The sequence below is a fragment of the Schistocerca gregaria genome, chromosome 3, assembly GCF_023897955.1.
Source record: "Schistocerca gregaria isolate iqSchGreg1 chromosome 3, iqSchGreg1.2, whole genome shotgun sequence".
In the NCBI taxonomy this organism is placed as follows: Eukaryota; Metazoa; Arthropoda; class Insecta; order Orthoptera; family Acrididae; genus Schistocerca; species Schistocerca gregaria.
This window is the reverse complement of record NC_064922.1, coordinates 272,311,183-272,327,923: the sequence shown is the minus strand read 5'-3', so window position 1 is coordinate 272,327,923 and position 16,741 is coordinate 272,311,183. Positions and strand designations below refer to the sequence as shown.

General features: G+C 36.5%; 1 protein-coding gene across 1 annotated transcript in view; it reads left to right on the top strand.

The window, feature by feature from the left end:
* LOC126354663 (transmembrane protein 184B) overlaps nucleotides 1-13,260 on the top strand; it is a 129,144-nt gene extending 115,884 nt beyond the window's left edge. Inside the window, exon 10 of the mRNA XM_050004446.1 lies at nucleotides 5,244-13,260. Within this exon, the coding sequence (XP_049860403.1) occupies nucleotides 5,244-5,476 (233 nt within the window). The 3' untranslated portion in view covers nucleotides 5,477-13,260. The remainder of the gene's footprint in view (nucleotides 1-5,243) is intronic.
* Nucleotides 13,261-16,741: the final 3,481 nt, after the last annotated feature.

Here is a 16,741-nt window from a genome sequence, read left to right as displayed (position 1 = left end):
TGCCCCTGGAAATGTCTTACAGTTTAAAACCTGGTTCCTAAATCTCTGTCTTTCCATTATATAATCTATCTGAAACCTTCAAGCATCTCCAGGCACTTCCATGTATACAACCTTCTATTATGATTCTTGAACCAGATGTTAGCTGTGACTAAGTTATGCTCTGTGCAAAATTCTACCAGGTGGCTTCCTCTTCCATTTCTTAGCCCCATTCCATATTCACCTACTACATTTCCTTATCTTCCTTTTCCTACTACTGAATTCCAGTCACCCATGATTATTAAATTTTCGTCTCCCTTCACTATCTGAATAATTTCTTTTATCTGATCATACATTTCATCAATCTCTTCGTCATCTGCGGAGCTAGTTGGCATATAGACTTGTACTACTGTGGTAGGCGTGGAGTCCATGTTTATCTTGGCCACAATAATGCGTTCACTATGCTGTTTGTAGTAGCTTACCTGCACTACTATTTTTCTTTATTCATTATTATACCTACTCCTGCATTACCCCTATTTGATTTTGAATTTATAACCTTGTATTCACCTGACCAGAAGTCTTGTTCCTCCTTCCACTGAACTTCACTAATTCCCACTATATCTCACTTTAATCTATCCATTTCCCTTTTTAAATTTTCTAACCTGCCTGCCCAATTAAGGGATCTGACATTCCATGCTTCGATCCATAGAACACCAATTTTCTTTCTCCTGATAACCATATTCTCCTGAGTAGTCCTTGTCCAGAGATCCGAATGGGGGACTATTTTACCTCTGGAATATTTTACCCAAGAGGGCGCCACCATCATTTAACCCTACAGTAAAGCTGCATGCCCTCGGAAAAAATATAGCTGTAGTTTCTCCTTAGTTTCAGTTGTTCACAGTAGCAGCACAGAGAGGCCATTTTGTTTAGTGTTACAAGGCCATATCAGTCAATCATCCAGACTGTTGCCCCTGCAATTACTTTGATTTGATTTTTCTTATTTGATTTGATTTTTTATTGGTCCAGTTTTATCATATAGCACAAATTGTAAAATTGATACTGAAAAAGCTGCTGCCCTCTTCAGGAACCACACGTTTGTCTGCCCTCTCAACAGATACCCCTCCGTTGTAGTTGCACCTACGGTATGGCTATCTGTATCCCTGAGGCACACAAGTCTCCCCACCAACGGTAAGGTCCATGGTTCAGAGGGGGCTGCATGTGTTAAGACACACATTTAAAACAAAGCACAGAACACAGATTATTAATATAACATGAGACAGAAGAGGAGTACTTACTATTCAGCTGAGTGAGCCATAGTTGAAAGGGAGACAATTTTTTTAAAAAGTTGTATTTCCCTCTTTTGCAACTTGCAAACAGTGGTCTTATCAGTCATTGCTGATGTTGACAGTTGGTCATAAACCAATACTGTTTCATATATTATTGTTAACCATTGTGTGAAGCAGAGCAGCAGGAATTTGTTTTACCTCTTCATTCTGAAACTCCTTGCAGACTCCAACATTTCAAATTCTCCAACTTGTACCTAACATTCACCAACCCCCAGATCATAGTTTACATAAATACTTTTGTCCCAAATCTTCTTCCCTCCTCTTTTCTGTTTACTATACACATTATCTCTTTGTCTTTGTACGAGATCTACCTATGGCTTTAAACCATTACAGCCTTCGTCAACAACAAATGACACACACACACACACACACACACACACACACACACACACACACACACGTCTGCAGTCTCAGGCAACTGAAACCATTCTGTGAGCAGCCACCCGGTGTAGCTAAGCGGTTCTAGGCGCTACAGTCTGTAACCGCGCGACCGCTACAGTCGCAAGTTGAAATCCTGCCTCGGGCATGGATGTATGTGATGTCCTTAGGTTAGTTAGGTTTAAGTAGTTCTAAGTTCTAGGGGACTGATGACCTCAGTAGTTAAGTCCCATCATGCTCAGAGCCTTTTTTTTCACTCTGTGAGCAGCAGCACCAGTGCACAATGGGAGTGGTGACTGCATGAGGCTAAGGAGGAGGCTGGGGTGGGGAGGAGGGAGAGGTAGTATGGTGGGGATGGCGGACAGTGATGTGCTGCAGGTTAGATGGGGAGCAGGGGAGAGGTGGGAAGGAAGGGGGGAAGTAGTGTAAAAGGAGAGAAGTAAAAAGACTAGGTGTGATGGTCTGATGACACCTGTGTAGTGCTCGCATGGGAACAAGGAAGGAGCTGGATGAGTGAGGACAATGACTAATGGAGGTTGAGGCCAGGATGGTTACGGGAATGTAGAATGTATTGCAGGGAAAGTTCCCACCTGCACAATTCAGAAAAGCTGTTTTTGGTGGGAAGGATCCATATGGCACAGACTGTGAAGCACTCACTGAACTGAAGGATTTCATGCTTGGCAGCGCATTCAGCAACAGGGTGGTCCACTTGTTTCTTGGCCACAGTTTGTTGGTTGCCATTCATGCACACAGACAGCTTGTTGGTTGTCAGGCCCACATAGAATGCAGCACAGTGGCTGCAGCTTAGCTTGTAGATCACAGGACTAGTTTCAAAGGTAGACCTGCCTTTGATGCAATACATGATGTTAGAAACAGGACTGGAGTAGGTGGTGGTGGGAGGATGTATGGGACAGGTCTTATGTCTAAGTATATTACAGCGGTATGAGCCATGAGATAAGGGTTTGAGAGAAGGGATTGTGTAAGGATGGACGAGTATATTGTGTAGGTTTGGTGGACCACTGGAATACCACTGCAGGAGGGGTGGGAAGGATAGTAGGCAGGACATTTCTCATTTTAGGGCATGATGAGAGGTAGGGGTGGCTAGAATGTACAGAAGGGAGTGACCACTCATGTTTGTCACATCTGCAGAGAAGAGCAGTCCCTCTCGAAATATGTCGAGGGTCTCACTGAAGTCTTCTTATCCTCCCAACCTTGTACAAAAACAAACCTCCTGTGCCTTATCTGTCGTCTCCCACCATCTCCCAAAGTCCCCCCATCTGGCCACAGAGGAGCATTCCCCTCGTAACTCAGTACCACCCAGGACTGGGGCCACTGAATTACATTCTCTGCCAGGGTGCCAGTTACCTCTCGTCCTGCCCTGAAATGAGAAATGTCCTGCCCACTATCCTCCACACCCCTCCCACAGGTGTATTCTTGTGGTCCACCGAACCTACACAATATGCTCATCCATCCCTACACAATCCCTTCTCCCAAACCCTTACCTCATGGCTCATTCCCCTGAAACAGACCTAGATGCAAGACCTGACCCATACATCCTCCTACCACCACCTATTCCAGTCCGGTCACTGACATGACCTATCCCTTCAAAGGCAGGGCTACCTGTGAAACCAGTCAAGTGATTTACAAACTAAGCTGAAACCACTGTGCTGCATTCTATGTGGGCATGAAGACCAACAAGCTATCCATCTGCATGAATGGCAACCGACAAACTGTGGCCAAGAAACAAGCAGACAACCCTGTTGCGAACACTCTGCCAAACATGACATCCTTCATTTCAATGACTGCTTCACAGTCTGTGCCATGTGGATCCTTCCCACCAACACCAGCTTTCCTGAATTGCACAGGTGAGAACTTTCCCCACAATAAATTCTACATTCCCATAACACTCCTGGTCTCAACCTTCGTTAGTCACTGTCTTCACCCATCCAGCTCCTTCTGTGTTTCACACCCAGTCTTTTTACTTCTATCTTTTTCCAGTCCTTTCACAGACTTATCCTACCCCATCAGAGGCTGAGCCATCTGTGGAAATAGTCATGACATATACCAGCTCTGCTGCAGTCATTGCACAGCTTTATACATTGGTATGACTACCATCCATGTCTACCAGGATGAACAGCCACCGCCAAACTGTAACCAAGACCTTGATAGACCACTCCATGGCCCAACATGCAGCTGTACATGATGTGCTTCATTTTAATGGCTGATTCACAATCTAGGCCATCTAGATGCTCCCCTCTATCATCTGATGTTCTGAACTGCGCAGGTGGGAGTTATCCTTACAACACATTCTCCACTCACAAAATTATCCTGGCATCGACCTATGGTAATCTACTGTCTCCACAAAGTCCACCCAACAGTTTCTGTCCCTCTGCGCTATTGCCTCCTCCTCCTTCTCATCTCCCATACTGTTTATTTGTAATCCTCTGCTAATGCATCTGCTTGTCTTTCTCTGTTCCTCTCCTTTTTTTCCCCACCTCCCTGTTCATGTCCTCTCAGCCACACTGTGTGTCGCCCTCCACCAATACACCTGGCTGTCTTTCTTCTTTCCTGCCCCTCACCTTTTTCACTCCCCCTCCCAACCTCCATGCCCCACAGTCTCCTAACGCTGTGACTAGCACGTAGTTCCTGTACACTCTGCTAGACCGTGCTCTTCTTCACCCGCCTTCCCCCCCCCCTCCCCCCCCCCCCCCCACACACACACGTACCCTGCTATCCCTCCCCCTTTTTCCACCCAATCCGGACTGCTACTTTCATTCGAAGGGACATTTGCATTCTGGTCTGACCTGCATGAGTTGAACTCATTTGTATAAATATGTGTGTGTGTGTTTTCTTTTCTGCAGCTGATTTCGGCTGAATGCTAAATGTGTAACAGTCTTTTCATTGTGCCTGTCTGCAACTCACTGTGTCATATTTATGGTGTGCAGCAATCTGTTCTTTCTCTAATATTGTTAACTAAATAATTAAGTACCAAAGATGATGTGCATAGTCGAAGACTAGTAGACTGCAATATATGCTACACCATGCATCCATCAACTGCAAATTTCTGTCAGTTCTGTCTTTAAACTATTTATGAACTGTGTATTGTGAGTTTAGAATCATTTCCATGTAAGAATGCATTTAATTCTACTTCTTTTGCTATTTTGTTATTAGTGACAGAAAGAAAACACAAAAAGATAAGAGCAATAGTGTTTCATGTATCCATATTTTTAAGAGAGGGTTAGTAGTAGAAGCTCATTCTCATACAGAGCTTGCACCAGCATTGTTAACTGCTAGGAGATTGCAGCTGAAGTGTGTAATGTGAAAACTGGCAATTTTGTGTTGCATTCTTAGAGTGTCTCAGTGTAGAACAAATTGGGCAACAGATTTCATTCATGCACACTGCTCTATCTGCAGGCGAGACATTCTTATACTCAAAACATAGCCAGGAAATGGTGTGTGCTAATTTCTTTCAAACACATGTATCTGATTCAAATATTCAGAATGTAATGTTGTATATTGATGCTATGATACATTGTGTTCCAGGAGGCTCAGACTCACAGCGTGGCATTCGTGTCAGCAGTTATGATCCAGATGATCCCTCTTTGGCAGGTTGTGGAAATGGTAATGGTGTTAATGGTTACGGTCCTGTATTAGGAATGGGACTAGCTAATTCACGCAGACATACTTCACTATCTGGTGGTCAGCGAGTCTCTACTATCAGTGCAAACTACAATGAGAAAACAACGCTTCTGAGTTCTGATGATGAGTTCCAGTAGTTTTATTTTTATTTTTTATAATGAACACCTACTCTCAGATGTTGCCAAATGTATGCTGATCTTCTGGGTTAAGAAACCCAGTTAATGAGCAGTATTGCTATTATGGTTGTTACAATAACTGCTGAGTTTCTAAACTTGGTGGCTGCATGTTATCAACAAACCTCATTGTAGAGAGCACCATTTACAAATTTTAAGATTGTTCCAAAATGTTGTGTAAATATGCAAGTGTGTATTGGAACTTCGTTGCAAATGCTTTGATGTATTGAGTCTGCATGTAAATATTATTCCTAAATGACTTTTATAAAAAAGACACATTCCACTATAAGCCACAACAGTCTTGTTATCATTTTGTCCATTTTTTCTATTGTGTACTGATGTCATTAAGTCTCAGACTATTTGGTCTCACCAGGACTGTTTGAAAATCTGCATCTATCAATGACACAAGAGAAATTAAAATAGTTCTGGGTCAGTCGCATTTATTTAAAAATTGTGTGAAAACTTTGCCTGACATTTACTGGTACCAAGAGCACTAAATGACAAATTAATTCTTACGTTTTGATCATTTTATTGTTCATTCATTATTTAATAGGTTTCATTCATGTTTCCATACTTGTATCACTTTATCCCTTCATGTGTATGACACTGATATAAATATAAAAATTTGAAGCAATGTGAAGAATGATGAAAAGGTGCAAACAAAGATATATTCAACATCTGAAGTAAATGTGAGTTCCACAAAGGTTAGGATGTTAACGGATACATAGCAAAGTTGTATATACAAATATAAGTTTGAAAGGAAGGAAGTTGGAAAAGGATTAGTGATGATACTGGAAACAACATATATGAAAAAAGATTAGATAAGTACAATGGATTGTAGTTTTTTGAGTAACATAACGGAAGAAGAATACCAAGCCACGAAGATGAGAAGAGTAATGAAAAAATAACTACCAGTGCAGAGAAGACAGAGAAAGAAGGTTAATGGCACAAAATGATATGAGTAAGGAAAGAAAGAGATCTGAACACAATGGAAAATACAACAATAACAGGAAATAAAGTAGTTGTAAATTATGGCCGCAATTTTGAGATAATGGTTTTTTTTTTTTTGAGTGTTCAAGAAAGGAATATTTTAAAATAGGATGCACAAAGTTTCAATTAAATGAATAATTTTAGTTTGTTCAATCATCATCATTTGTGCTTCTTGAAATGTTTGAGTTACACAGTGATGTAATTAATGAGACAGTCTACACAAAAATTACCAATTTCACATCATTATGTACACTTATAGAATATTGATGAACAAATAGTACAGTTAATATTTCCACCAAAAAAATTTCTGTCTGAAAACTCAAGATAAAGCTATTTGGAAATTCTCCTTATAGGAGGACAGAGAGATGCTATGCTTCCATCTTTCTCTACCAGATGTTATGTAACTGCTGCTTCACCTGGAATGGATAAATTGCAGCGACACATGGACTTTGAATAATAATATGTCTGATAGTGTGAAACAAAATTTTGCAGATGTGAACAGTAGGGCCAACACTTTTATGAAAATCACCATCACTGATGGGCTACATCATGAATTGTTTGATCTCCAACCAGAAATACCCACGTTCAGCTACAGATGTCTGGTAAAAATAGCACTACAATTTAAAACTGTCATGTTTCTTATATGTAAGGCTTTAATTTTAAATCTGAAACAAGCAGTACATTTGGATACTAGATTAACACGATAATGCAATAATCTCTCAGTGTGCTAAACTTCTCATGTCTGAAACTAATAATTCTGTGTAATGTGTTACGTTCGGCCAATTTAATTGTCTCTTAAAGACAATGTATGCGATCAGTTTTTTTCACAAATCTAATCATTTCACCTTAATGAATCTCTTGTAATATTGTATTGTCATCCCACTAAAGTGAGTGCTTAACTTTTTTAGTTCCTTTTAAAATTCACAGTCTGATGAGAAGCTATCCAGAAACTCTTATATTAAACAGCAGATTATACATCAGCTTACAGTGTTTCTCAAATGTAAAAGTTATGAAAGGTACAGGATACCTTTGATTTGTAGTATTGGTGGGTACAGAACTGAGCTGATGGCATATTATGTGAAACTACAGTCATAAGAGAGCTTATATGTACTTAAGTAGCTCTAAGTATGACACTGGTATTATTATGAAAGAAGTCAAAACTGGAAGGTACAAAAATACAGTAGTGACTTGTAAATTTTGCACAAGATGAGAACAAATCTACCTCACATATACACTTCAAGCTGATGGCAAATGTATAAGAACTGTTAGTTTCCAAGTATATTTTGGTATTTGTAGTTAAAATGCAGTGCTTACTGCACAAACACATTCATTTAATTTTGCACATAGGTCCAAAGAGAATAAAGTAAAGTATACTATAAAGGAATTGGACATATGTAACCCATATTTTAATGTAACACTATTTTTTTTTTAAGAAACACTCAGAAATAATATTGTCATATCCACACAGTGGCTCTCAGAATGTAATAAAAATGAAAGTCCCTGTTGGCATACCTGCAAAAACTTCCTATTATGGCTACCTGCCATTTTAGCATGTTTGGAGGAATGAATTACAGCAGTAATGAATCTTTTTGAGAGCTACATTATCTTTTTGTATCTAATTTATATGACCTACTATGTATATCCTGAAAATAGAACAGACACTATGGTTAGACTATGGAAATCAGTTTTAGGAACTAAAGACAAAGACAGTCTCAACTTTGCTTTGTCTAATATCATAAATCACTGACATGAATCTTATGGTTAACTTCACATCCATAAAAAGCTCTTAATAATATGTGGTTGCGTATTAAGTACCTGATTACTGTTGACATTGCCTTCATTCACAATTGCAAACTACTTCTAACAAAGGATCCATCATCAAACTATTAATAAAATAAGGATAGGAAGAAATTACCTTTTGTTTCCCTATTTTCTTAAAAATGTAGCAATACTTGACTTGTAGAAGATGGATCAAAGAATTATATGAAATGAGTAGATAAGATTGCAAAAATCATGCTGCATAAAAAGGTCTTTTACTTCTTAAGTATATGCTTTTTATGCCGCCATTAATGATCTGCATGCAAGGTACCATTCGGCAAATTTCTGACCAAGAGCTGCATTTCCTTTCTAATCATATTAGTAATAACTGTTATACAAATCTGATAATAGTCATATTCATGTTTTGAACCATTTGTCACATTTTTTCTTTTACATACCACTTGTTGTGTTTGTAAGAAAGAAATTGCCTCAGTATTAGTAGTGCATATTAACAAGGAAAATAGTTGTGATTATAATTTAAGACAAAACTACAGAAATAATGTAAAAGGGATGCTTTTATGAATATTTTTGTACATATCTAAATGGTAATAATTGTGTTTCTTCTAACCATATAAAAGTCTTGTTGCTATGTTCAGAGAATTTTTATTTCCAATTGGTGTTTTGAAAATGTCTTTATAGTTTTACAGGTCTGTGCTTAAAGACAAGACCCATATTATTATTTTGCGTACAAGTTCCTTCCTATGATGTCTTTCTTACATTTTTTGTTTTATATATTCAATTGGCCTGTGTTTAATATCATTTTGACTGTAAACTACCAGCATTTACCTCTGGAAAAATTCTCCTTTGAGATACCAGTATAAAAAGTCACAATTTCAGGGTGGAAAATTTCATCACATCTGATTATGTCACATCATTATTTGTAGTTTTATATTAAAGGTGTATTAAAAAATGTAGTATTATAACACCCACTTTTATATCCAGGCTGTTGTTTTTATACTGTGTTCTTTAAATTTCTAATTTACGGATGTTAAAAGATTGTCTTAACAGCAAAAATTTAAAATTTATACTTTTTGTTACACATCACTGGTTCTGACTTAATCAAGTTATTCTCAAACCATAATGATGATTGAAGTAGGAAATAGTTACATAAAACAAGAATTGATGTCTTCAGTGAGAATATGTAATTTATAACAATACATTTATCAAATGTGTACATTAATATATTACTCATAGTGACCCATTTATCAGATGCATTACGTTCAGAGGCCAGCTTGCTTCCTCTCAGAAATATTCCGTGTGACAACTTCTGGTTACACAGTCATCCAAGTAACATAATGTCATAAAAAATTGCCCTATACCACTGCAAAGTCATAAGTTATGGAAGTAACAACCTTACTGTGGTAATAACTTTCATGGTTGTAAGTTAACTACCCAAGTACCATATATGTATCTGCCATAACTAAGCAAGGATAAAAATATGGCTTAACAAGCTTAAATCTTTTTTGCAGCTTAATTTATCTTGTTATTAATATCTTGATGTCTTCACTGACATACATTTCCAGCTCTCTAAGGTGCATTTTTCACAATACGGTTACCAACAAGTAGCAATATCGGCAATGAAGCTTTGGTGTACCATTTCTTGTGGAGTACATAGGTCAACATAGCAAATGCATTCTCTGTGATGATGCATATCTTTAAAAAAAAGTACAGCACTTACTTCCCAACAACAATTAGTATCACAGTTATGCTGCAAACATTGTCTGTTAATAATATAAATGATGGATACTGTCATAATTCTTAATCAAATATTGACAAAACTATGTCTAGTCCTAGACTCCACACCAACCCTGTTCATATAATCTCAAAAAGTTGTGGTTTATTCTGGAGATGCTTGTTCTCCTACCCATTTAAATAACATGTACAAATCCTGTTGTGTGACTGTCTAGGTGGATCTGCTGATAAGTGTATGCATGAATGTGTACGCAAGTGTGGAGGGGTGGGAAGGAAGGTGGGGTGGCAGCACACAATGCGAGTCTCAACAGAAAAAGAGAATATTGATGACAATAATGTGCTTGAACATTCACTAAAAGTTAACTGCCTGTCAGACCTTGGCCTGAGCCAAGATCCTATTCTTTTGCTTGCAATGAACTAACAATCACACCATTCAAGCTTGCCTCATGGACTGACTCTTAAGTTTCAAACTAATACCAGTTCTTCTCTGCACATTCCAAACTCTACAGCGACCTTCCTTGGAGAGAACTTGCAGCAAGTTGACGCCTTGAGTAAGTCTGCAAGGTGTCTCTCTCAGAGGGTGCAGCTAGTAGTAAACTGCTCTTGAAAAGCAGGAATCTTGGTTAGAGCCCCTATTTGCACACCCTTATAATCTCACCAAAGTACTGTATACTTGCTACAGAATAAAAAGATTTCATCTCAATTACGAAATCCTATTCATGCATTGAGCACTTGTCTGCTGCAGAACAAATAAATTACACTGCGTTTGATACTTTTACTGAGAGCAAAAGTAATAGAGACTGTGTTATGTATGTTAAATTCCTAAGTAAACTACTCTAACCTGAAAATAATTTTGGAATAACTGCAAGTGAAGAGAGAACATTCTTCTTCAAGTGTGTTAAGTGCCAACAGTATTTTTATGCTTGTATTGAAGTTCAGTAAATAATATTGTACACAGTTTTGTTCTTTTAGAGGTAGAGAGGGGAACAATAATTTTGCAGTGATACTGTTGTTTTCCATAATTTGACGTAAGCCATTGAGTATCAGCTTATGTATACATTGCTGCTTGTAAATAATATTTAACTTAAGAATATGGGCTTTGTGGTTATGTGAATACACACATAATAATAGGAACAAACACAATCAATATCAGAAATTAGTTCCAAAAATGAATTTATTTTCAGGTTATTAAAAGATCAGTAATGTAACTTGGGAAATAGAAAGAATAATTAAATACGAATGAAAATAATCAATATATGCTCAATATCAGACCAAAAATACAATAAATTGATTTCATATTATGTAAAAATGTATCTCAAGTAGCCCAAAGTGACTGCATGATGGCATACTTTGTATGAAGTTTCACACTACCTAAAAGTAGTTTAAATGGTTTTACTTAATCAAAATGTAAGTTGTTATATGACTAATTACATTTTGAGGAAATTAACTTTCCTTTTTGAAATTTCATAAAGAAGGAAATTTTTCTCGACAGTTATGGATAAATACGAAGCACAGAAATATGCAGTTTAATCACATTCACTCTTGACTCAAAAAAGAATTACCTGAGGCATAACATAGGATCAAACTTAGTTACAAAAGTAAATATATAACACATTACCAATTCAGAGACACAAAGAGGTAGTTTGCAACAGATGAATGATGTAGATAATATCCAGAGGATGAGCATTGTAGGAGAGCAATTAACTGACAAGTGCAAGATAAATGCATGAAAGAGATGATCATTATAACAATACATAAGTAAAGTATGGATCTGTAAGGAAACATTCTGAATACAGATCTGAAAATGACAACTCAGGTGTGATTATGAGGGTGTATTTTTGCAAGTTTATTGTTCTTTTCCTCAATATTTGCCCATTTCTCCATGTCCCTTGCATGTGTATTTCATTTTGAGGATTGTACTCATTTTTATTTATTCTTTGCTTATTTTAGAAAACATGTTCAGGTTTAATTATAATCACTGTGACTACTCTGTGGCTTCTTTCCAGCAGTGCTATGTTACCTTCACATAACATTGAATGTAATCTGTTTTACAGTACTGTTTGAATTGTCAAGAATATCTTCTGTGTTCTCTTTCATCGTGTAAGCTACATGAAATTATTTTCTTCTTACCATTCATACGCTTATAGCCTCAATAATAAACCCCCTCTTCTGAAAACATTTGTGACAAGAGGTGGATATCTACTTACCATGAACAACTGGTCCAGGGTCGAAGGGTACAATACTGAGAAAAGTTGTTAGAACTATGGTTACTTTAAAAAATAAAGAAAGCAAGAGAATCCTGTATTTTTGAATTACTATGCTTCCCAGTGCTGAGAAGATATTTTGGCAGTTGGCAAGTAAATGCTCCACTTCTATTTGCAAAATCATTAATATTTATTTTTAGCTTCTCTTCTTGAGATCTGACATAAGTTTTGTTACTTTTTCCATTGTTTTTATTGATCTCAGCCCTACAAAAAACTTCAGTACTCAGTTATAACTTTCACTGTTGACTGTATTTTAAGTTTTAGTCATTATTTTATTAGATAGTCTTCATAATACTCTTTTCATAAATTGTCGATATATTTTAAAGGAATGTGTAAATGACATGGTTGTTTATAAAGAAAACTTTTTAATCATGTCTTCATTCTTCACTAATGATAGAAGAGAGGACACAGGCCAACACAAGTCATAATAATGTTTTAGACATTATTTCTGCTTATATGGCTATATATTTAATACATTCCAAATCATCCAATAAATTGGATGAATGAACAGTGCTGTATATTAAGAGAGAAAAATTAAAAACTAAGAACTGATGTAAAAGTGAATGATCTCATTTTAAATGTCTAATAATGGAAAAATAACTAAATTTTCATGTCAAGTTACACAAGTACTTAAGTCTCATTTGTGGAGAGTATTATATGTCTGCAAACCTCAAAATAAAAATATTTTTTATTCAAATGTTAGTCTTAAGAGCCATAATTTCTGTTTTATTCCAAAATATAGTTTTTAAGACATCCTTTGTTTACAAAATATCAAGAAAATGAAGAGAATAAAATATTATACTATATTGTATGAAACAGCTAATATATGTTTTGTTTGACATTACATAATTTTAAATAAGAAACTCTTCTATTTATGTGTGATGTTATATAAATAGAGTGCCATATTTCAAGTATCCTGCACCTGAATGTGTATCATACTACTATTATATACAGCTATTTCAATATATGGATGTTGACCTAAAACCTTTGTTTTTACTCAAATAACAAGTACATTTGAAACATCATGCTGTGAAACTGCAACAACACTTATTACAGAAACTGATGAGTCTTTATATATTGTTTCATCTATGCTACACATGGACCCAGACAGTAATGAGCTCACTCTGGATATGTGACATCTCAAGATAATGGCTGCAAACATCTAGTTCACATCTACTTTAAACAAAACCAAGCACACAACAAAGATCAATAGAACTCTACTGTACAAAACTCTTTCTAAAAGTAAAGAACCTTTTTTGCATTTACTTTGATTCAAGATAATGACAGAAAACTTATTTTACAACATATTTTGGTATCTTAGCTGTTTTTCTACATAGGCATCATTCAAACTTAAAGAATTTTGATAGACAACAATCCCTACCATTTGTTTTGAACAGAATAACGTAGTCAGTGAAAGCTCTGACAGTAGGCCACTGCATTTATGGTGTCTCTTCTAGGTGTGAACTCAAGGAGCAGGATCACAGTACACCAAAATATAAGCAGTGCACTGTCTATGTTACAGTATGGAAGCAGAGAATGGCAGCAGCTCTCCTAGTGGCCTGGCAGTGAACTTCGAATAAGAGAAAATATGGTACAAAAATCTGAATTTTTAATTTGAAACACTCAATTTAGATCACAATATTTTTCATTTATACATTAGGCATGGAGTCTAGTACCAAAGTGTGTGTCCAGAAACCAAAAAGTTTTTGTGACCTTGCAAATCAAAAATTAAGATCAACTTCTTGTTGCCTGTGTTCGCAGCCATGTAAAATATTTTCAGTGACATCATGGTCATATTTTGATTGTAAAATTATTTATTTGTAAAATTGAATATCGCAATTTCAGCCATGTGGCCATTATCAACTGGAAATTTTTGTACTTTTCTACATGTCTAAACCTAAAAACCATCTAACATGACATGACACAGAATCTGGTTTCATCACATTGTGTTTCTGAATGACTTCTTGTTTGTATTGCACTCTTTGAATTGAATTGTGAATATGTTGCTTGTGTTCTGCTTTATTTTTGCATGCATCCATAAATGATTCCATATTTGTTTTTGTTTCATATGAAACAAAAACTTTTTTCATTGCATAGATGTGTGTTAACTGCTCAGTTTAAATGCACTGAAATATATAGTTTGTACCCTTTTTGCATTTAACAGACAACTCCATGTTAGCAGCTTTACACAGAATTGGTATTCAACTTGACTACGTCTTGTCATGTAATGATATCTATTTCTGCTTTAAGTGGTGTTCCTTCTTGCCAATGAGTATGCTTTGTACTCTTAGTGATTAAGGCACTCTTCTTTGCAAATGCTAGAACTGCAATAGTAGTATTGCAAATGTGTTCCCATTTTATTAATAGGTTTTACCAATAATACACTTTAACAGAAATCAGTGTGCTACAATCACCCTCTGACTCCAATGAAAATTTAAAATCAAATGATGTAGACTCTTATGCTTCCATCATTGGATCTAGCATTGAATTCTGTATAACTAAATTAGAGTTCACTAAATGCAGTAGGTCTGCCACTCGTGGTCTCGCAGTAGCGTTCTTGATTCTTGAGCACAGGATCCCAGGTTTGATTCCCGGCGGGGTCAGGGATTTTCACCTGCCACGAGATGACTGAGAGTTGTGCCGTCATCATCATCATCATCATCATCATCCTACCCCATTATGGTCAGAGAAAGGCAACAGCAAACCACTTCCACTAGACCTTGCCTAGTACAGCGGTGCGGGTCTCCTGCATCATTCCCCTATGCTCTGTCAAGAAGCATGGGACTTCATTTCCATTTTCCACATGCAGTAGCATTCAGTATGGTGAAAGTACATCCAACTATACCACACAGACCCATGTACAAAAATGCAGTTTAAGGCAGAATATTTACACAACATAATAGTACTTGGCACAATAACTATGTACTCCACCACTAATACTACATGCATATTCTGTGAAAAGAAGCATAAGTATGTACTCATTCCATGACAAGATGTAATAAAGCTGAATATCAATTCTGTCAAAAGCTGCTAGCACAGAAATCTCGATTAAAGAGGAGAAAATATGGAAAATGGATATGAAAAAATATAAAGTGGCATACTTGCATTATACTTACAATCAATTTAAATCAAACAGTTTGCATGTGGATTAGTGTGCAGGAAGAAATGTCTACAGAATGTTATGTGATGAAACCCGCTGTTTGTTTTATATGAAACAAAACAAATATGGAACCATTTACTCCATCAAATAATAAGGATGTGAATAGTTGTCGAGTAGAATGTGAGCAACATATTCACAGTGCAATTCAAAGATGACAATAGAGGCATGAAAGCGTAAACAGGAACACAGTGCCATGAAACCAGATTCTGTTTTGAATCAAACCAAAACAAATATGGAATCACCCAATAAGAAACAGAGATGATGGATTTATAAACTTGCAGTGCAAACCCAGGTCATGTTACTGGATGTTCTATATTAGTTTCACCCCACTGAGTAGGATGCCATTTCAACTCCAAGACAAAGTGACCATAACCTTTTTGGCACTCAAAATTTGGCTTTTTTTTGGTTTTGACATGGATCATGAATGACACCATTCCATTTACTAACAATCTGTTTCTGGACTTTTATGCAAATCCCAGGTTTTGTCACCACTAACAATGTAGTTAAAAATCTCCTTGATGTGCTCATTGTACCGAATGAGAGAAGTGGGTGCAACTCTCACTTGACGCATTTTGTATTCATCATCAAAAATCAAGAAACCCTCCTACCACACACTTTTCTATAGCCCAAATCATCATTAACAATTGCATTAAGAACTGATTATAAGTTTCAGAAAAGCAGAAGCTCAGACCATCAACGGTAAAATATCTAATCTGCTGAATTTTTTCCTCAGTCCTCAATTTAAGTTTGCCAGACACAACTGAAAATTGACCTGATTGATCCTCATCATGCATCGTCTGCCATTAAACATGATGCATCATTTTCAAAGTGAAACTTCATACATCACATTTACATAAACTTTGGCTATGTGCCTGTAAATTTTGATAAGGCAGACTTTCTTTGCATTCAGAAACTGTATTACACTACAAACCTGATGCATGGTGTGTTCGTTTATTTTATAGTAGAGTTTAAAATTGCACAAATTAACAGTGAACACTATTGGCATAGCATCAAACTAGCACAATGATTACGAAGGTTTATTTGGACAGTGGCAGGGTGGGAGGTAGAAAATTCAGCAGCTAAAACATTCTTTACTTTTAGAGTGACCCTCGTATTGTGTCAAATGAAATAATAAAAAATTATTATTATATTCTTTTATAATAGTTGGAACTTTAACTAAGAGATTAACAGACCAAATATAAGTGGTACTGCTGGGCTGGTACCACCTATACAGTACATATACAAACAGAAACAATGATTATATGATAATAAGTTGTATGAATATAACATTTTAAAATTGTGGGT